This window comes from Vipera ursinii (assembly GCF_947247035.1).
Source record: "Vipera ursinii genome assembly, chromosome: Z".
In the NCBI taxonomy this organism is placed as follows: Eukaryota; Metazoa; Chordata; class Lepidosauria; order Squamata; family Viperidae; genus Vipera; species Vipera ursinii.
Window position 1 is genome coordinate 49,445,742 of NC_139517.1, and position 21,315 is coordinate 49,467,056.

Here is a 21,315-nt window from a genome sequence, read left to right on the forward strand (position 1 = left end):
GAGTTTCTCATGGAGAAACAGAGAAAAAAACATTGTTCTCTGTGCCAGTCATTGATTCTTTTTCCTCATTGTGAAAAATCTTTACATTTATCCCTCATAACCACAGCTCTCTTTTTGGATTAAACAGATCCGTTCCCATCAAACTGCCAAGGGAATGGAAGGGACTTCTCTGGAAAAATGGTAACTCTTGCCTGGAGATACTTAGTTATTTGCAACTCTCTACTCTGAAAATCCTCTTTATGAGGACCAGTCTCAAGATTCTTTTGGCAATGCACCTACAAGTTTCACTTTCGAAAAGCAAATTGAAGTGCACAGGATGTGTAAAAGTTGAAAACACTGAGAACATTGCTGAATAATCTACATTTTTGCTGTGTGAATTTGTATGTATAGCATTGGCTTCCTGCTACATTCCCCAACTGGTCCCATATGTCCCCCTCTCTACTTGGCAACTTTAAACTATTTTCAGTGCCAAACTAATGCCAAACCTGAGATTGCCAAGGTGAGCATGCATGCTAACGAAGCCAAAAATCCCCAAAGAAATACGTGGTTACCTGCAACACACACTCTTAAAGCTTGGAGACAATTGCCTGTGTGTGTTTCAGCATAAGAGGCAATTAAGCTTTCTATTACCTCCACACTGTTTCTATGTGCACAAAAGTGTCTTGTGACTGAAAAGATCTTTTGAGTCTTATGTTGAGAAACAGAAATATATACCCTGTTTCCCTGAAAATAAGATCGGGTCTTATATTAATTTTTGCTTCAAAAGAAGCATTAGGGTTTATTTTACACTTAGATCTTATTTTGGGGAAAATATGGTACTAAATGCGTCTGTCTGGCTGATGATCTTAACTGGGGCTTATTTTTAGGGTAGGACTTATATTATGAGCATCTTGAAAAATGATGCTAAAGCTTATTTTTCGGGTAGGTCTTATTTTAGGGAAACAGTGTATACATCTTTCATATAAATGCTAAGAGTTTGTGTAATTTTCCAGTACTGAAATGTATGCTACGTTTTGTTTGAATATTGTCAAAGGGTTTTATTCAGGCTACGATTTCACCATTTTCCTTTTTAATTGTTTGTTTAAGGACACTTCTGGATAGAATGGAGAGGGGTATACTTGAAAAACAGGTGTGTAAATGCAAAAGCGACCATTGGTGACTTCCTACTTAGTTATTGGATCTGAAAAACATGCCCCCACAAGTATTACATATGTGGCTTAGGCAAGCCTGGAGATGATGATGATGATGATAATAATAATAATAATAATAATAATAATAATAATAATAATAATAATAATAATAATATGACTGGATGGTGGGGGTTTTTTAGATTTAGCAAGCTGCCATAAATTTGTTTAAATAAATAAAAATATACTGCTCAAAAAAATAAAGGGAACAGAAGATAAGACATCCTACTATTAAATACAGTACATTGTGTTGTTTAAGTGTTCCCTTTATTTTTTTGAGCAGTATATAATCCTGTCATTTTGGGGCTTAGTTCTGAGTACATATACATTAGGATTGGGTTGCAGTGTTTAACAAAGGTTGGCTTTTACTTGGCAACTGATGTCTAGAGCCATCTGTTGTACTCTCTTTAAAGGTAACTGCTCCTGTTTTAAAGTCTCTCATTGAATTTTAAAGTCATCTAAGCCAGCACTGCAGTAGTGTGGATAAAGATGGCAGCTTCCCAGCCATTCCTCCTGAATTTGCCATTTCCCTCGCTTCTCTCCATTTCTTCTGGATCCTGTAAGCCAATCCATTGTCTTCAGGAACAGGAGGCACCCTTATTTTCTGCCCACATAGAAGTAATTCAGAACCACTCTGGCTTCTCTGTGGAGAAGGAGAAGGAGGCTGTTGTAATAGCCAATGGTCTTGATCCCAGCCTGTCCTACACCTGTGATTTCTAGATGACTGACAGTTTGAAATGCCCAAATACATGCTATAGTATTTAGAAAAAAGCGGTATTTTGAACCTTTTTGGTAGACGTTTTTATGACATACTGCAGTTCCCACATTGTGCCAAACTGTGGATGACCAGAAAATTATTTCTGGAATAAATCACAATGGCTGGATTCACAAAACCTGAAATGAAACTATGGCTTATTTGTATTGAGTCAGGTGCGCAAACCATGTCATACAGTTTTATGTATTTTGTATAGTATTCCTATGGGATCTTTTCAGGAGAAAAGTTTTGCTATAACCAGTTGTGACTTATTAAATATACCAATATTAACAAACATGCCTTTGTATATTGCAAGTATATTTGTATCAACTAGACCAGGGGTCAGCAACCTGAAATAGTGAAAGAGCCACTCGGAACCACAAAAATGAACCACAAAAAAGAGCCACAAAAAATGTGTGTGCATGCACGTACATGCGCACATGCGCAGAACAAGGTTTGACTGAAGAGTGGAGCCAAGGCGAGATATGCACCTACCCTGCATATTTGAATTGATTGGTTGAACTTTTTTAGTCCCACTTTTTTTTTTGGACTGCACATAGCAGAAGACTGGGAGCCGCAGGAGACGGCTGAAAGAGCCGCATGCGGCTCTGGAGCCGCGGGTTGCAGACCTGTGAACTAGACGAATTGATAAAAGTCTCATTCCCAAACAACATTAAAACATGCATTTATTTCATAGATCATAACTAAACTCAAATTAAATGACATATATTAAGCCCAACACCACTTTTTAACTTCTGCTCTATTAAAATGTCTTCTGTTCTTTGTCAGGTCTGAAAAAGAGTCTTCCGCTAGTGAAACTTCTCCAAACGTTGAGTGAGTACTACAATCTGTCAAGGGCTGTTCTTTAATTTAGAACTTTTTTCTTCCAAGATATTTCCTTGGAAAAAGACAATCTTAACTGCACCAGAGTTCTTTTTAACTTCTGCTCTGCTAAAATGTTTATCGGTTCTTTGTCAGATCTGAAAAAGAGACTCCCACCAGTGAAACTTCTCCAAAGAGGAGTGAGTAGCAAAAGGAGTGAGGAAAATCAATGTTATAAATAGAGATTGAGTGAGACCTGGCTCAAAAACAGTAACTGTGAGAGGGGCCTTGGTGTCCTAGTGCATGATCACTTGCATATGAGCAGTGTGCAGCAGCAGCCAAAAAAGCTAATAGAGTCCTGGGTTATATAAACAGAGGCATAGAATCATGCAAAGTATTAGTACCACTTTATAAAACCCTGGTAAGACTACACTTGGAATACTGCAATCAATTTTGGTCACCATACCACATAAAAGATGTTGAGACTTTTGAAAAAGTTCAGAGAAGAGCAACTAAAGTGATTAAAGTTCTACAGACTAAAACATATGAAGAATGGCTGCAGAATTTGGGTTTGGCTAAAGAAAAGAAGAAATAGGGGAGACATGATAGCGGTATTCCAAAATTTGAGGGGCTGCCACAAAGAAGAAAGGGTTACATTATTCACCAAAGCACCAATGGGCAGGACAAGAAACAATGGCTGGAAACTGATCAAAGAGAGAAGCAATCTGGAATTAAGGAGAAACTTCCTAACAGTGAGAACAATTAACCAATGGAACAGCTTGCGTTCAGAAATCATGGGTGCTCCATCAGTGGAGGTTTTTAAAGAGGTTTTTGTCTGAGATAGTATAGGTTCTGCTGCTTGAGCAGCAGGCTGGACTGGAAGGCCACCAAGGTCCCTTCCAGCTCTATTCTATTCTATCTCTACACACCCAAAACTCTTTGCATATATAAACTAAATAGAAAATACACTGCCCACAGAATGTTAACATCCTAATTTCTCTTGTACTCTAGTAGTGTAAGATGCAAAAAATAAAGGGTCCATTTTTAGTAGCTGAACATAGTTCAGATTCTAAGAGCATTCTGAGTTAAAAATTCAGATTGGGGGAAGCAGAACTAGGAAGCAGAGGACGCCTCCTAGTACTAGCACTCACTAACCTGGTTGAAAATACAAGGCAAAAATTGCATTTTTTTCTAGACCATCCTACTTCACTCAGCCAAATGAGAGTTCCTAGCTGATGAGAAATCCTCTGACTCTCACTCTCTTTAGTTGTAAGAGAACTGAGTTAATGACACTACAAAATTTCTTTGCTTGCTAGCACAATGGAGGATGGGAGAAGTGCCTTGCACAATGCTTTCGAAGCTGTGCACAAAAGAGGATTGTCATCTTCTGCCACAAATTCATTTACCTGCAAAGTATGTTCCAACTTGACTAGGGCTTGGATAAGAAGGCTTAAATGTGAGGTTGACTTTCCTCCAAGCCCAACAGAAGAGATCACACTGTGAGATTAAAGAGCATCTTTTTGCTGATGTCCCATTTGTAAAATCCTCAATGGCTGCAGTTGGAGAGACAAAGACAAGCTAATCTAAAGGTAGTAGTATTTGAAATGAAAGGACTGAAATGATAGATCCAATGCATGGAGAACCCATAGAAAAAGCAAGCTTACATAATAGCGTCAACTGATGCAAGGGCTGCTGCAACCCATGTAATTCCTAGGGCCTCTAGAGGGGTCCATGTTACATCACTGCTCTGCGAGCTGCACTGGTTGCTGGTTTACTTGTGGATGCAATTCAGAGTGTGAGTGACTACCCTCAAAGACTTGCATGGCTTACTTGAGGAATAGTCTCACCCTATTGTGGCTAGCCGACCCCACCCAGCCAGCAGAAGAGACAAGCTGCAGGCCCCCCCAGGCAAGGAATTTGGGCTAGCAGAGTCCAGGAGAAGGACCACCTCTGCTGTGGCTCCTCCCCTTTGGAACATCTTAGCTCCTGAGGTGAGATCAGTTTCCACCCTTCTGACCTTCCATATGGACCTGAAGACCTGGCTCTGGTTGATGACTGGGGGCCCCAAGAGGAGAGCATGACACTGGAGGTAGTTGATGAATTAAGAGAGAATCCTCCCCGACTTTTATCTTTTAGTTATCTTTCATCTATTAACTTTGTCTTTGATTATAACCATTTGTATTATCTTAGAAATATTTATCTTTTATTGTTTTAATGCTTTCAATGATGTAAGTCTCCCAGGATCGCTTTGAAACAAGACAGGTGCCAATTACATCAAATAAATAAATACATAAATGACTAGGCCAAGCTGGCCAGGGAATTAAGAAATATTCAACTGCTGCCAGAGCAATGCTTAAACTCTGCTTTTAATTTTTTATCAGTACTTCAGAAACAGAAGAAGAAGGCACTTCAAAGAAAACGTAAGTAGCTGCAGGGTGCAAATCAGAATGATTTCTCTTTAAGAATTTTTGAAGTGGATGCCAAAGGATACCAAATATATAAAATATCTCATAAACTGCTTATTGCATTGTGCCACAGTGCAAAAGTTGTATTAATAGATAGGAAAAGGAAGGTAGAAAAGTGCAAAAGCCACCTTTGTATTAAAAGATTGGCAATTTTGGAAAGAGCAGAGAACATTTTTGACCAAAATCAAATGGATGGTTTTAAAGTTGGTGACAGAAATTAATGAACTAAGATAATATTTTTGTTTTCTTGAAGTTAGATCATAGCTCTTAATGTCCTTGGTTAAGGACCAGAATGATGGAAACTATAATCCAGTTCATGTAGGGGTTGTGGATGGGGAAAGTTACATCCTTCATACTATCTGTATTTATCTTAGCTGAAAGTGAATCTTTTTATGTTTTACTCCAAAAGTTTTATTTCAAAAGATTTTCAGTTCTCCTATTTAAAGGCAGTTTTTATCTTTTCCAGTTCTGGAGTATCAAACATCTTTTACAAAAAGCAGCAGATGCTCTTTTTGTATGTTTCTGTTGCATACACGTGGATGTAATTTCCTATCATTTTTCTTTCTCTCTGAATCTAACAGATTGGGGGATTTTTCAAGTTTTGCTTTTGCATTTGTGTTTAAATTGGATCCTATATTTACTCTTTGAAGAACAGTCAGAAAACTCACAGTAAACCTATGGACAAATGGCTCTTTTTAGAAATGGAAGTGCTTGATAAATTAATAAAGCCCTCTGCTACAGCATTATATAATTAAAATGAATAAAAATATAAAGAGGAATGGAGGTTTTTTTTCCTTAGAAGATTTTCTTTCTGTGGCTTCTTTTCTAGAATACAGGATGGAAAGGTACATTTAGTGGATATGAAAAATTAGCTTCAAGCTTCAATGATTTTAGGTGGTTCTCCTATGTTTGTCAGATCTAGATCTTCTCAGAAAAATATAAGACCTTTCTGAAAAATCTAGCCCAGCAACACTGCAATTCAGGAACAGAATATAAGAATTTGCACATGAAAACCTGATTTTCCAGATTTTCTTAAAATATTCATTTCAGGGGATCATGTTAAAATATATACAGGTAGTCCACAAGTTACGAATGTAATGGAGCCTGCCCATTCCATTCAAAACTTGAGAATTCGTGGGAGTGAATCTCATACATCGAATGAGATCACTCCCTCCTTTTGCCCATGCATTCACTAATTTAATATGTGGGTGAATGCACAGCTCGTTAAGTGAACATGAGGTATCTCAGGGTGGGGAAGGCCATGGGGAGGCCTAGTGCTACTTACCACACAAGGCCTCTCCTGACCCACTGAAATACCTCATGCTCCCTTCCCTGGGGCCCCACAATTGCTCCCCCCCCATCCTGCTGCATTGGGTTACTTATTTATTTATTTATTTATTTATTTATTTATTTATTTATTTATTTATTTATTTATTTTATTACATTTATATACCGCCCTTTCCCTGAGGACTCAGGGCGGTTTACAGGGAATTAAAAACCAACCATACAAAAGTTAAAACCAATTTAAAAAAGATTAAACTTAACCCTGTGCAATTAAAACCCCAATTAAAATAACTTACCTTGTGAAGATCTGTCTCCTCTCCAGCCTCTATGTTTCTTTCTCTGCTCCAGGCGAGAGTAGAGGGAGAGCAGGACGAGCGGGCCCTGTTTGTCCTCTCTGACTCACTGGGCTGCCAGCCACTTCTGGAGTGGTGGAAAGCCTCGGTGAGTCTCCTCCAAAGGCTTCCAGGCTCAGCACAGAAAAGCGTTTGCACGCCAAAGGGAGATTTGGGGCAATGAAATCACGTGGCTTCAAACCTCCTGTTGGCATGCAAATGCTCGTGCACAAAGCCTGGAAGCTTCTGGATGACCTGATCTTGTGGAAAATCAGGCACACATTCTCTGCAAAGGTTGATGGGTGCCTAAGCATGAGATCATGATCCCCAGAAGCTTTTGGCCTCTGTTCTGGGTGTGAAAGGCCTGTGGGAGGCCTCCCATGCCCAAAATGGATATCTGGAGACCTGCGGCTGCTGCATCTGACCTCCACTTTGGGCCTCCCATGCACAGAACAGACTGCCGGAGACCTGCGGTGTCCACTCCTGACCTCTGTTCTGAGTGTCAGAGGCCGGCAGGAGCTGGAGGCTGAAGGAGGTGGCTGCAGCTCTCCAGATGTCCATTCTGGGTGTGGGAGGCGTCCTGCAGGCCTCATGCCTAGAATGGAGGTCGGGAGTGTCCATCGTGGCTCTCCAGAGGTCCCTTCTCAGTGGCAGAGGCTTTTTGCAAAATGGCAAAAACACTTTGTAAACAGAGGGAAGGCTTTGATGTTTCAGCCCTTACCTCCATTTTCAAAGCCTTTTGCTGCAGATCTCGTCTGCGCCTCCATTTGCAGAGAACAGAGGCCTAAAGTACCATGAGATCACGCAAGATCAGTAGCATGAGATCTCACACCACTGATCTTGCATGATCTTGCTGTACATTAGATCTCTATTCTCTGCGAATAGAGGGGAGGGGAAATAGGCAGAGTGAATGTTGCAGTGCCTCTGCAATCATTCATAAGGGTGATCGACTGCCATAGTGCAGCAACATTCATAATTTGGGGACTTTTTTGTAAACTCTGGGAGGTGCTTATCATGTGAGCTTGAACATTTGTAATGATGTTTTCATATTAGCTTGGTTTAATAGAATTCTGCAGATTTAGAAGTCGATTGTTGCTTTCTTGCAAAGGGCTAGTATCTTGCAAAAGAATTAGCAAAAGCAATAGCACTTAGACTTATATACCATCTCACAGTGCTTTATAGCACTCTCTGAGCTGTTTATATTATCAGAATAAGGTCCCCAACAATATGGGGCAATATTGTTAGGGGCAATACTGATCTTGGAAGGATGGGAGGATGAGTCAACCTTGAGCTGGTCAGGATGTAACTCCTGGCGGTGGGCAGAGTTAGCCTGCAATACTGCATGCTAGTAATTAGCCCTACTACTCAGGACAGAAAGTACTGCAAGGTACGGAAAGACACTGAGTTGGCAAACTACAGAGAAAAGACGTTAGGGCTGGTAAGAAGTGTAAAACAAACAAAGAAACAGAAACTCAAAGGACTCATTAAAATATCTCAGTACACAAAATAGCATTATGTGCTGCCTGTTACAATTCTCAGTTTTGACATGTAAATATACATCTTGGTCTACACATATAAACAATTCACAGATAAACCCTAGAATATAGTGTGTTTTACTCTTAATTTATATTTCGATGCCACAGTAAGAATCTTTCCAAACACTGTTTTATTAGGAATAAACAGTACTCTGTTTTTTAATTGCACCCATTTTAATCCTCCTGCCTACTGAAATAGGTCTTTACTGGGACATAGAAAGTTAAGCATATCATTTATTGATTATTTATTTATTAAGCAAATTTTTACAGCTGCCCAACTCACGTATACTGTAGATAATTCCATTATCCAATGATAAAATCTATAGATTTTCTGGTGGTCAGAAGAATGTTTTACAAATGTGTAGAACATTCACATGGCTAGTTATGTGCCTAGTTATGTGCCTGCCTAGTTATTCATAACCGCTCAATATTCTTTTCAAGCTCTTTTTGGCAGAGTCATTGGCTGAATTGTGACAGGCCTGTCTTAGGACTTCTCTGATCTTTCCTATGTACAGTTGCTGTCTTCTGCATGGTAACTACTCAGCATGGCAGTAATTCAGCAGCTCTGAAATATTGAAATTCTTACTCTTCTCAGAAAAAAACGGCACCTCAATATATGGATATTACTTTGGAAGCAGCATAGAATAAGGATACTGGATCTATTATAATAATAATAGCTTGACAAAGGTTGAACAGCCTGATTAGAAGACTGTGTAGTTTTAAAAGCACATTGTAACATCATCTTTTATTCCTTTTATCTCTACAGAAGTTCAGAAGAGGGGGAGGAAGATGAAGAAGACTAATCCTACTTATCTAGAGCACTGTTTATTACTAAATATTATATTATTAAATACATTATTTGTTATCCACCTTTTTATTGTTATCCTTATCCTATTTCAGAATAGCCATTCTCCCATCTGGAGCATGTGCAGTTGTGTTGGGCTAAGGTTCTTATTACTCATGGCCCTAGTGGCTACGAATGATACAATCTATAGATTTCTTGGTGTCAGAAGAATGTTTTACAAATGTGTAGAACATTCACATGGCATTTGTATATCGCAAGATTACCCGCGTATGTATGTATTCATTTATTTATTGCATCTCTACAAAATTTTCAATAATATTTTCAGCTTCCCAAATGCAGAATACAGTATCAGATCTTTTTATATCTATAACTAAAAGTATGTGTATAAAGTATAACATAAAAAGTAGCAGGAAGTGATATAAGACAGTGTGATCAAATCCAAAACATTTGCAGTACAAAATGAAAATGTAACATATTAAAAAGACTGGGGAATAGAACAATATTGATTTGATGGCAAAATAGAAAAATTAGCTGTATAAGACTATTCTCTTTTTTTTAGTGAAAACATTCTATTTTCCTCACTTCATTTTCAGGAGTATCTGAAAACAACATTTGAGAAAGCTTTCATAGTTCTAACTGAGAGATGTGAGAATATAAACTCTTTCTAAAATGTTGGTCATAGATGTTGAGCCCATTCCAATTCTGGCAGAAGTGGATAATTACAGATCCTAGTAATCCGATTTGCTGACAATGATATGGAAGTTTGGCAAGTCCTTGTCTGAGTACCTGGGATTATTTCTTTTATTAGAAAAAGCAACCCTTTCAAGGGGGCAGCAGAGCTGGCAAAGTCCATTGTTCAAACAAGGAATCTCAAGACAATAAGTCTGACTGAAGATGTAAGGATGACGTTTGGCCAGAGTTGACTCCAGAGACTGCCTGGAGAAGTCCAGAACTCTAGAAGATAGGCTTAAGATACAGAAGGATCTCGACAGACTTGAACATTGGGCACTATCTAACAAAATGAAATTCAGTGGTGGAAAAAGTAAGGTTCTACACTTAGGCAAGAAAAACCAAATGCACAGATATAGTATAGGTCAGGGGTAGGCAACCTTGGCTCTTTTGTGACCCATGGACTTCAACTCCCAGAATTCCTGAACAAGCATGGCTGGCTCAGGAATTCTGGGAGTTGAAGTCCACGAGTCACAAAAGAGCCAAAGTTGCTTACCCTTGGTATAGGTGGTACCTTGCTCAATAGTAGCAACTATGAGCGGGATCTTGGAGTCCTAATGGAAAATCACTTAAATATGAGCCAGGAGTGTGATGTAGCTGCCAAAAAAGCCAACTCAGTGCTAAGCTGCATTAACAAAAGGATTGAATCAAGATCACGTGAAGTGTTAATACCACTTTACAATGCCTTGGTAAGGCCACACTTGGAATACTGTATCTAGTTTTGATCATCACAATGTAAAAAAATGTTGAGACTAGAAAGAATACAGAGAAGAGTAACAAATTTGATTAGGGGGCTGGCGGCTAAAATGTATAAGGAATGGTTGCTGGAATTGGGTATGTCAAATTTAATGAAGAGAAGGACGAAGAATGACATGACAGCAGTGTTTCAATATCTCGGGTTGCCACATAGAAGAGGGAGTCAACCTCTTCTCCAAAGCACCTGAAGGCAGGACAAGAAGCAATGGATGGAAACTAACCAGAGAGAACCAACCTAGAACTAAGGAGAAATTTCCTGACAGAACAAATAATCAGTGGAACAACCTGCCTCCAGAAGTTGTGAATGCTCCAACACTGGAAGTTTTTAAAAAGAGACTGGATAGCCATTTGTCTGAAATGGTATAGGGTTTCCTGCATGAGCAGAGAATTGGACTAGATGATCCCTAAGATCCCTTTCAACTGTTAGGTCCCAGTTCTACATGAACTTGAGATATCATATCAATCTAATCAGATAAGCCAAGTGATTGATCAAGCAGCACTTTATTTGATCAAATTAAGCAGCTGGGTGGCCAATAATCTGGAACGTTGGCAGAGTTACATCCAGAAGTGCCTCACCTTAGAAAGTTGGTAGTATTGCTTTATAATCTTTGTTAGCCAATGAAAATCAGTCAACAGAGCCATTACATCATAAGAAAGACATCAATCATTCCTCAAAATGAACTAAGGCTTGCGACCAAAGTCAAAAATAACAAAAAAAGCTTCTTTCAACATATAAGAAACAAGAAAAAAGTCAAGGAAATGATTGGTCCATTAGTGGGGGAAAGTGGCAAGAAGGTGACAAGCAACAGGTAGAAAGCAGAACTATTTAATTCATTTTTTGCATCTGTCTTTACACAAAGGGAAAAAACAGTCCAACCTACCCAAACCAGTGCCATAAAAAACAGAATAGAAACGTAAGTTAAGATAGGCAAGAAAATGGTAAGTGAGCACCTGTCCAGCCTAGACGAGTTCAAATCACCAGGATCAGATGGATTACACCCCAAGGTTCTCAAGGAACTGGCAGATGTGATCTCAGAACCACTGAACTATATTTTTCAAAGATCCTGGAGCACTGGGGAACTACCAGAGGACTGGAAGAGAGCTGATGTAGTTCCCATCTTCAAAAAAGGGAAAAAAATAGATCCAGGAAACCTCAGACCTATCAGCCTGACCTCAATACCTGGGAAGATTCTGGAAAAGATAATCAAACAACAAATCAGCGAACACCTTGATGTGAACAAAGTTATCACTAAAAGCCAACATGGGTTTGTCAAAAAGAGATCGTGCCAGACAAACCTTATTGCATTCTTTGACCAAGTGACAAAACTAGTGGACCAGAGGAATGCTGTAGATTTAATTTACTTGGATTTCAGTAAGGCATTTGATAAAGTAGATCACAACCTACTACTTGATAAGATAGAAAAATGTGGGTTAGATAGCATTACCACCAGATGGATTCGTAGCTGGCTGACAGGCCGTACTCAGCGTGTGGTCCTCAATGGAACCGCATCTACATGGAAGGAAGTGTGTAGTGGGGTGCCTCAGGGCTCTGTTTTGGGCCCAGTGCTCTTCAACATCTTCATCAATGATTTGGATGAGGGGATAGATGGGGAACTCATCAAATTTGCAGATGACACCAAGCTGGCAGGAATATTTTTTTATTTTTTATTTTATTTTAATTCCATTTATATCCCGCCCTTCTCCGAAGACTCAGGGCGGCTTACAAGCTTACAAGAATAGCCAATACTCCAGAAGATAGGCTTAAGATACAGAAGGATCTGGACAGACTCGAACACTGGGCACTATCTAACAAAATGAAATTCAATGGTGAAAAAAGTAAGGTTCTACATTTAGGCAGGAAAAATCAAATACATAGGTATAGTATAGGTGGTACCTTGCTCAATAGTAGTAACTGTGAGAGGGATCTCGGAGTCTTAGTAGACAATCACTTCAATATGAGCCAGCAGTGTGCTGCAGCTGCCAAAAAAGCCAACACAGTGCTAGGCTGCATTAACAGAGGGATAGAATCAAGATCAAGTGAAGTACTAATACCACTTTACAATGCTTTGGTAAGGCCACACCTGGAATACTGCATCCAGTTTTGGTCACCACTATGTAAAAAAGATGTCGAGACTCTAGAAAGAGTACAGAGAAGAGCAACAAAGATGATTGGGGGACTGGAGGCTAAAACATATAGGGAACAGTTGCTGGAATTGGGTATGTGTAGTTTAATGAAGAGAAGGGTGAGGGGTGACATGATAGCAGTGTTCCAATATCTCAGGGGCCGCCACAAAGAAGAGGGAGTCAAGCTATTCTCCAAAGCACCTGAAAGCAGGACAAGAAGCAACGGATGGAAACTAGTCAACGAAAGAAGCAACCTAGAACTAAGGAGAAACTTCCTGACAGAACAACTAACCAGTGGAACAACCTGCCTCCAGAAGTGGTGAATGCTCCAACACTGGAAGTTTTAAGAAGAGACTGTACACTCCCTTATTCCCTCCTTCAGTATATCGCAACCATGTACATGTTTCCCACGTTTGCATGAGATTTCCCTGGTACAAAAGCCAATTACCAAAAGCAAGAAAGCAACAGTTAGACTAAACAATTTCCCTTTGCTCCAGAACCCTTCATTCCCCCCTTTAATTTTGTAACAGAATGCTTTCTGTTACTTGGTGGCCAATGATGTATATTCCTTTGTTATTGCAGTGATAATCAGGACCTTGGCTGGCTTACTGGGTTTATCACTACTTACAGAGGATACTATGACCTTCATCCCCAAGATGGTTGAAGTAACTGTTCTTTGGATAACAGGAATCAAAGATGGCAAAACCAAAAGACCTCTAAATGCTAACATAACCGAAAAATGTTCCCTTCACCAAACACCAAAGATCTCTCCAAACCAGCTTGTGTCCATGGCAGTTGTCCAGGTTGCTGAAGAAGCTGGGTGTATTTCTTCCACACACACTGGCAGCAACATGTAAAAAGGAAAGCCATAACCCACCCACCCCTTGTTTTCTTTTGTAGTGTTATTTTAACCAATTAATTTTCTTTAACTTTCTGTACATGTACTTCTCACCTTGAGCTAGTGGAGGTTCCTGCGCAAGCAGAGTGTAGAGAAGCAAAATAGCATGTTATTCTAAATGCCCTTGATTTGTAATTATTTCTAATACAGCTTGCAATCTAACAATTCTATTAAGCATATAAACAAGAGTCCTATAACTTATACATTCCATCTTCTTGCCACATAGTAGTTCCGTTTGGAGCAGTTCAGTTGAGGGAGGCATCTGTTAGATTGATCCATAAGATAGACAATTGGGGAATGTTTGCCATGGTAGTTTGGGGTTAGGCCAAATCGGTGGTAATCCACCAAAAGGATACTGAGGTGCTCACCTACAAAAAATGCTATTCTATTCCATTCCATTCCATTCCATTCCATTCCATTCCATTCCATTCCATTCTATTCTATTCTATTCCATCATCATCATCATCATCATCATCATCATCATCATCATCATAATAATAATAAAGTTGGAAGGGACCTTGGAGGTCATCTAGTCCAACCCCCTGCTCAAGCAGGAAACCTTACACCATTTCAGGCAAAAGGCTATCCAGTCTCTTCTTAAAACATCCAGTGTTGGAGCATTCACCACCTCTGGAGGCAGGTTGTTCCACTGGTTAATTGTTCTAACTGTCAGGAAGTTTCTCCTTAGTTCTAGGTTGCTTTTCTCCTTGACTAGTTTCCATCCGTTGCTTCTTGTCCTGCTTTCAGGTGCTTTGGAGAATAGCTTGACTCCCTCTTCTTTGTGGTAGCCCCTGAGATATTGGAACACTGCTATCATGTCACCCCTCACCCTTCTCTTCATTAAACTACACATACCCAATTCCAGCAACCGTTCCCTATGTGTTTTAGCCTCCAGCCCCCTAATCATCTTGGTTGCTCTTCTCTGTACCCTTTCTAGAGTCTCGACATCTTTTTTACATAGTGGTGACCAAAACTGGATGCAGTATTCCAGGTGTGGCCTTACCAAAGCATTGTAAAGTGGTATTAGTACTTCACTTGATCTTGATTCTATCCCTCTGTTAATGCAGCCTAGCACTGTGTTGGCTTTTTTGGCAGCTGCAGCACACTGCTGGCTCATATTGAAGTGATTGTCTACTAAGACTCCGAGATCCCTCTCACAGTTACTACTATTGAGCAAGGTACCACCTATACTATACCTATGCATTTGATTTTTGCTGCCTAAATGTAGAACCTTACTTTTTTCACCATTGAATTTCATTTTGTTAGATAGTGCCCAGTGTTCGAGTCTGTCCAGATCCTTCTGTATCTTAAGCCTATCTTCTGGAGTATTGACTATTCCTGCCAGCTTGGTGTCATCTGCAAATTTGATGAGTTCCCCATCTATCCCCTCATCCAAATCATTAATGAAGATATTGAAGAGCACTGGGCCCAGAACAGAGCCCTGGGCACCCCACTACACACTTCCTTCCATGTAGATGCAGTTCCATTGAGGACCACACGCTGAGTACGGCCTGTCAGCCAGCTACGAATCCATCTGGTGGTAATGCTATCTAACCCACATTTTTCTATCTTATCAAGTAGTAGGTTGTGATCTACTTTATCAAATGCCTTACTGAAGTCCAAGTAAATTATATCTACAGCATTCCTCTGGTCCACTAGTTTTGTCACTTGGTCAAAGAATGTAATAAGATATGTCTGGCATGATCTATTTTTGACAAACCCATGTTGACTTTTAGTGATGACTTTGTTTGCATCAAGGTGTTCGCTGATTTGTTGTTTGATTATCTTTTCCAGAATCTTCCCAGGTATTGAGGTCAGGCTGATAGGTCTGAGGTTTCCTGGATCTATTTTTTTCCCTTTTTTGAAGATGGGAACTACATCAGCTCTCTTCCAGTCCTCTGGTAGTTCCCCAGTGCTCCAGGATCTTTGAAAAATATAGTTCAGTGGTTCTGAGATCACATCTGCCAGTTCCTTGAGAACCTTGGGGTGTAATCCATCTGATCCTGGTGATTTGAACTCGTCTAGGCTGGACAGGTGCTCACTTACCATTTTCTTGCCTATCTTAACTTACGTTTCTATTCTGTTTTTTATGGCACTGGTTTGGGTAGGTTGGACTGTTTTTTCCCTTTGTGTAAAGACAGATGCAAAAAACGAATTAAATAGTTCTGCTTTCTCCCTATTGCTTGTCACCTTCTTGCCACTTTCCCCCACTAATGGACCAATCATTTCCTTGACTTTTTTCTTGTTTTTATATGTTGAAAGAAGCATTGTTTGTTATTTTTGACTTTGGCCGCAAGCCTTAGTTCATTTTGAGCCTTAGCTTTCCTCACTTCATCTTTGCAGGCACGGGCTATTTGCTGATATTCTGACTTAGTTATGTGCCCCTCTTTCCAATTCTTATACTTGTCCTTTTTATCTTTCAATTTATCAGAGAGTTCTTTATGCAGCCATGCTGGTTTGTTTTGAGAGCTGTTATTTTTCTTCTTTGTTAGTATTGTACTAGACTGGGCCTTTATTATCTCACTTTTCAAAATTTCCCAAGCTTCTTGAGTTGTTTTCCCCTTTAGGATTCTCATTCATAGAATTCTTCCCATGGTCTCTCTAAGTTTATTGAAATTAGCTCTTTTAAAGTCCAAGACTCTAGTTTGGCTCTATTCTATTCTATTCTATTCTATTCTATTCTATTCTATTCTATTCTATTCTATTCTATTCTATTCTATTCTATTCTATTCTATTCTATTCTATTCTATTCTATTCTATTCTATTCTATTCTCCCACTTGCTGCAGAGCTTCTCTCCCAGATGATATCAAAGTAGTTACCCATTACTACTGTAATATGTTCCTACATACATTTGTTAATTGATTAGCAAAGAGTTCATCTATTTCTTCTGCTTGTTGGTATAGCAATGACATTTTTTCCCCTTTTATATTGACCCATATGGATTCTAGGAGGTTTTAATCCCTGGTTTTGTGTATTTCTATAGAGATGTAGTGATTTTGATATACAGTGCAAATCCTTTTTTGTTAGGTCTGTTTCTTCTGAATAGTTTATATCAGGGGTGTCAAACTGCCAGTCCACAGGCCAGATGCATCATCTGGAAGCCACACCCATCCTATTGCCAGCAATGGCAAAACCTTCCTGATACATTGCGCAATGTCACGTGTTTGTCATGAGTTTGACATGTCTGGTGTATATCCTTCCATCAGTACATTCCAATCATGAGTTTCATCCTACCAAGTGTTGTGATTCCGTGTCAGCCTGTGATCCTGGCAGCTGAGTCCAAGGAATCAGAGGAGGAGAAGGAGGAGGAGGAGGAGGGGCATGGGGAACCATCAGAGTTGGAGGAAGGCTCTGATGAGTTACAAGACTTACAAAGTGAGAAAGAACCTGGCTTCTCCACTCATGATCAAGCTGAAAGCCACCTGTGCTGGGAGGCTGAGTCAGACTCAGAGGAAGCACAGCTGGAAGGCCTCAGAGACGCACGTAAATGAAGACAGGTCACACAAGTAAATCAGAGGGAGACAACTCCAGGGCAGAAGGAGAAAGCAGTGAGAAGTCACGCCTTGGGGGCTGCGTAACAAAAAGGGAATGTGTGGGCAGGGCTGGTTGCTGGAGCCAATTGTTTGCAAAGAACTACTGTGTCAAGAGATGATAGTCTGTTTCTTTTACCAGTGAGTTATTTCCTGTTTTGGCTTGTACTCTATTTTGTTAGTGGACAAGGTGTGTAACTCAAATAAAAAAGGGTTTATTTTTCCAGTCTACTGTTACAAGAGGGGTTGCCTTTTGAAGTAACAAGGACATATGTCGGCTGGGACAGAACACCAAGTTTTAGTAATGGCAACTATATCATATCTGCCTTCATGTACTAATACTTCAAGTTCACTCTATTTGTTCTCTAAACTTGGAGCGTTAGTGTATAGGCATTTGTATCCTTTATTGGTCTTGGGTATGTTTCTTGTATTTCCAACTTTGTAACTGAGATTTCCATCCTTTCCATCACTCTCTATTTCATTATGGGTTTTTTTTCTTTTCTTTACTCCCTTCCTCATTATGTGATTGATTATATAGTGGCTTTTGTTTGGAATTAGCTTCTATGGGTCATCAAGATTGGCCCTCCTCCCCTCTCATTTTTACTTTAAAGTCCTTCTAATAAGATGAGCCAATCATTTTCTAAATATATTGTTTTCAGTTATTATGAGATGCAGTCCCTCCCTTAGCAGTAGCCCTTCATCTAGATAATGTAGGTCATGGTCTAGGAAGACGAAGTTCTGTTAACAACACCAGTTTTTAACCCAGTAGTTTGTTTCTTAAAATCTTTGCTCCCTCATTGGATGTTGGCCTTTTGTTGGAAATATAGATGAAAACACCATTTGTGCTCCTAAGTCTTTAACCCGGGGCAAGGCAAGTAATTTGCGCCCCCTAACCCGTGGGCGGCGACCTGGCGGCTCGGATCGGATTCGCACAGCCAGCACTGCAGTGAGAGAGAGTGAGCCAGGCAGGGGCAGAGAGCTGCGAGTGCGAGTGCGCCCCCCCAGATGTTGCGGCCGGTGCGGCCGGCCCCCCCTGCACCCCCCATGCTACGCCACTGGCTGTTCATAATCTCTTGCTATTGTTTTGAGATTTATTGTTGTGTCATTGGTCCCAACATGTAAGAGAAGAAAGGGGTATTTATCCATGGGGTTGATTATTTTAGTAAGGTAATCAGTTACGGTATATCTTTGATTTTTGCTATACCTCCCTTGACTGAGTGACTGTTTCTGTTCCCCTATGAATTGAATCTCCTATCACTAATGTTCGCCTTTTTTTATAGGGGAGTCTGGAATGGTTTTCTTCTTGTCAAAGGAATGCTGGCTTGTGCCTCTTTTTTAGAAACTTTTGCTGAAAGCTCTATTGTGTCTGTACATTTTCTTCCGGGGAGATACCATGAAAGTGAACATTCAGTTCCAGACAGGCTTTATTCGAGTTGGCTAGGGCAGATAGTCCGGACTTTGTTCTTGATGTTGGAGCTGAAGTTTCTGAGAAGCCTCAGGCAAGTTCATCCAGTATTTCATTGCAGCCTTTTAAAAACCTTTTGGGGATCAGGTTTGAGACCAGTCAAAGAACCACCTCCTCCTCTCATCGTAGTAAAGGGAGAGGAACACTACAAGATCAAAAAGATTCTTGATTTCAGATATTACAAGGTAAAATTACAGTATCTAGTACTGTGGAAAAACCATCCATTAGCAAATGCTGAGTGGGTGGCTGCCCCCGATGTTACGACAGTGATGTTAGTTAAGAAATTTCACAATAGGTATTCTCAACAGCCCCATTAAGGGATATAGCAGTAATTGGGTTGTACATAATGTGTATATATGTTTATTGTTGTTCCAGGTCTGCTTTTTTTCCAGGGGTGGGGGTGGGGGGGGTGGCATGTCAAGACAGATTCACCCTTGCACCTACATCTTCTCACTTCACTCATATCTTGCCAATAAGATGGAATGCAAAACAGGGAGGAGTGGTATCTAGGCAACTGAGGCTTCTGAGAGCCAAGGTCACTAATGCAGGTGCTTGATGGAGAAATGGTCTATTTCCGTCACAAGAAGAAACGTTACTATTGGACAATGTGAACACCCAGTGGGTGGGAACAAGGGAGTCTATTGTTTAACTAAGCAAGCCTTCAAATGGGAAAATAAGAGCTGGTTTTGCTTCTTCTGTGCCAGTGTGGATTTTCAGTAAAGTATTAAACACTTGGTAAAATCATGTCACAGGATTTTCTTTTTCTGGAACTGCCAATTGGATAGTTGACAGGATCCTTGAGAAAAATTGTACTCCCCAAAGCAAGATGTTGACAGATGCTGAACTGGAATCCCAACTAATACCATATATCACATGGCATTTCCTGTTTCATGACTGAAGCTATATAATTAGCTTTGGTCTATGGAAAAAAGGAAGTTTGTAGAAATAGAAAAGAAAAATCCTTTTAAAATACATGAGTGATCATGGAGGAGGGAGCAGAAATGTTGGTATGTCCGATCACGCACATTAACTGTGCTGCTGAAATATGTAACCATACTTCAAATATGTGGTGATGTAATTACATAATTGTGAATCTTCATTTTTATTTAATCTGTTTGGTCCTGTACCTTTATTGAATTGAGACAACCCTTGGAATGGGCATGGCCAATATTTCAGGTTCTTCCAGTTTCATAGATTTTAAGAGGCCCTACTCCTCTGGAAACCTTAGACCAGGGGTTCCCAACCAGGGGTGCTCACACCCCTTGTGAGTGGGAGATGATATTCCAGGGGATGCGAAAACTTGGGTTTTAAAAATCCTAGTATATATGCAGAATTTGTTGCCATTATTTTGAACTTTTGTAAGGGGTGTGAGAATATATCAGAAGCATTCTAGGGGTGCGGGTTATAGGAAAGGTTGGGAACCACTGCCTTAGACCAATCTTTTTACTACAATACTCTCTTAAGACAGGAAATCCTCCCTATTCCGGCTGTAACATCATCATCTACCTGGGCTCCAGGATGCACAGGGACCTGTTTTTTGGTTGTCCTAATGACTATAGGATATATTTCTCAACTGCTATTATATATTTTAATTTTTGTATTCCAGCAAATAGTGGTATTTGAAGTATTTTAAATTTGTTCACTGCCCAGAGTCACTTATTGAGAAGTGCAGTTGTACAAATTGAATGAATGAATGAATGAATGTAGTTTCTTCCAGCATCCAGGCCCCTTTTCTCCTTAGTATTATTACGATTCTCTGTGGCACATATTCCTGAATACAGGATGTTACTGATCTCCGTTTGAACATAAACCCACAAGAAGCCTATAGTCAATTTACAAATAAGCTGCTGCACAGAAGTAATGAATTCATAAAGACATGTTGTTTATTAAATAAAGTTAATTATCTGCATAGAAGAATAAAAGAAAATATTAAAATCAAGTTTGGAATACACTGAGCATTTTTTAAAAGGAGAATAATAGCTTATTTATAAGAAGGTCACTTTGCTTGAGTAGGACACCAAGGATGGAGTGCCTTTCTAAAGAATTCAGCAGCCATTTTGGCACAAGACATTTTAAGAGCAGTCTGCAAAGTGTAGAAGGCACAAGAAATCTGCTGGGAAGTGCATTTGTTAGAAGTAAAATAAAATTCCTTTTCTCTGGCAATTTAAATCAAGACACATGCACTAATTTCAGTCTTGTTGGGAGTTCTTGCTACATATCCCTTTAATATATCCAGTATTCACCAAATGTCAGGATAAGGATGAATTTGCCTGGGAAGGCAGGAATGCATGAAGATTAATGGCAATAATGGGTGAATTCAAAGAAGTATCTCTTTGGGCTCCTTTCCCAGAGCTGATGGCAAGGTGCACTGGTTGTTGTAGGGCTGTAATCCAGCTGGCAGTGGCCTTCCATTGCTCCTAAACTTCTATTTCCCAATTGCCTTCTGGACAATTCCAGAATTTTTATCCAATTCCAGAATCTGATCCAAAGGACTGGCACAGTTGAGGTCATTTCCAAAGGAATTCTTGCAGTTCCTGATATTTCTGCCGGCGGACACAACGAGGACAGAAATTGGCATTTGCCTGACAACTGTTGTGGAAGACAGTCTTGCACTCACTACACCTTTAA

The 21,315-nt window shown here is 39.9% G+C and overlaps 1 protein-coding gene and 1 long non-coding RNA gene across 3 annotated transcripts in view; one reads left to right on the plus strand and one right to left on the minus strand.

The window, feature by feature from the left end:
* The first annotated feature begins 1,039 nt into the window (after positions 1-1,039).
* Positions 1,040-4,199, plus strand: LOC310649679. Its single transcript, XR_014494286.1, has 3 exons — positions 1,040-1,129; positions 2,731-2,775; positions 4,080-4,199. It is a non-coding gene; the product is annotated as an uncharacterized lncRNA (long non-coding RNA).
* A 16,357-nt stretch (positions 4,200-20,556) lies between these two features.
* Positions 20,557-21,315, minus strand: part of PLEKHM1 (pleckstrin homology and RUN domain containing M1) — a 58,164-nt gene continuing 57,405 nt past the window's right edge. For both annotated transcript variants that reach the window (XM_083377073.1, XM_083377074.1), the window contains one exon: positions 20,557-21,309. In XM_083377073.1, the coding sequence (XP_083233199.1) occupies positions 21,195-21,309 (115 nt within the window). In that variant the 3' untranslated portion in view covers positions 20,557-21,194. The remainder of the gene's footprint in view (positions 21,310-21,315) is intronic.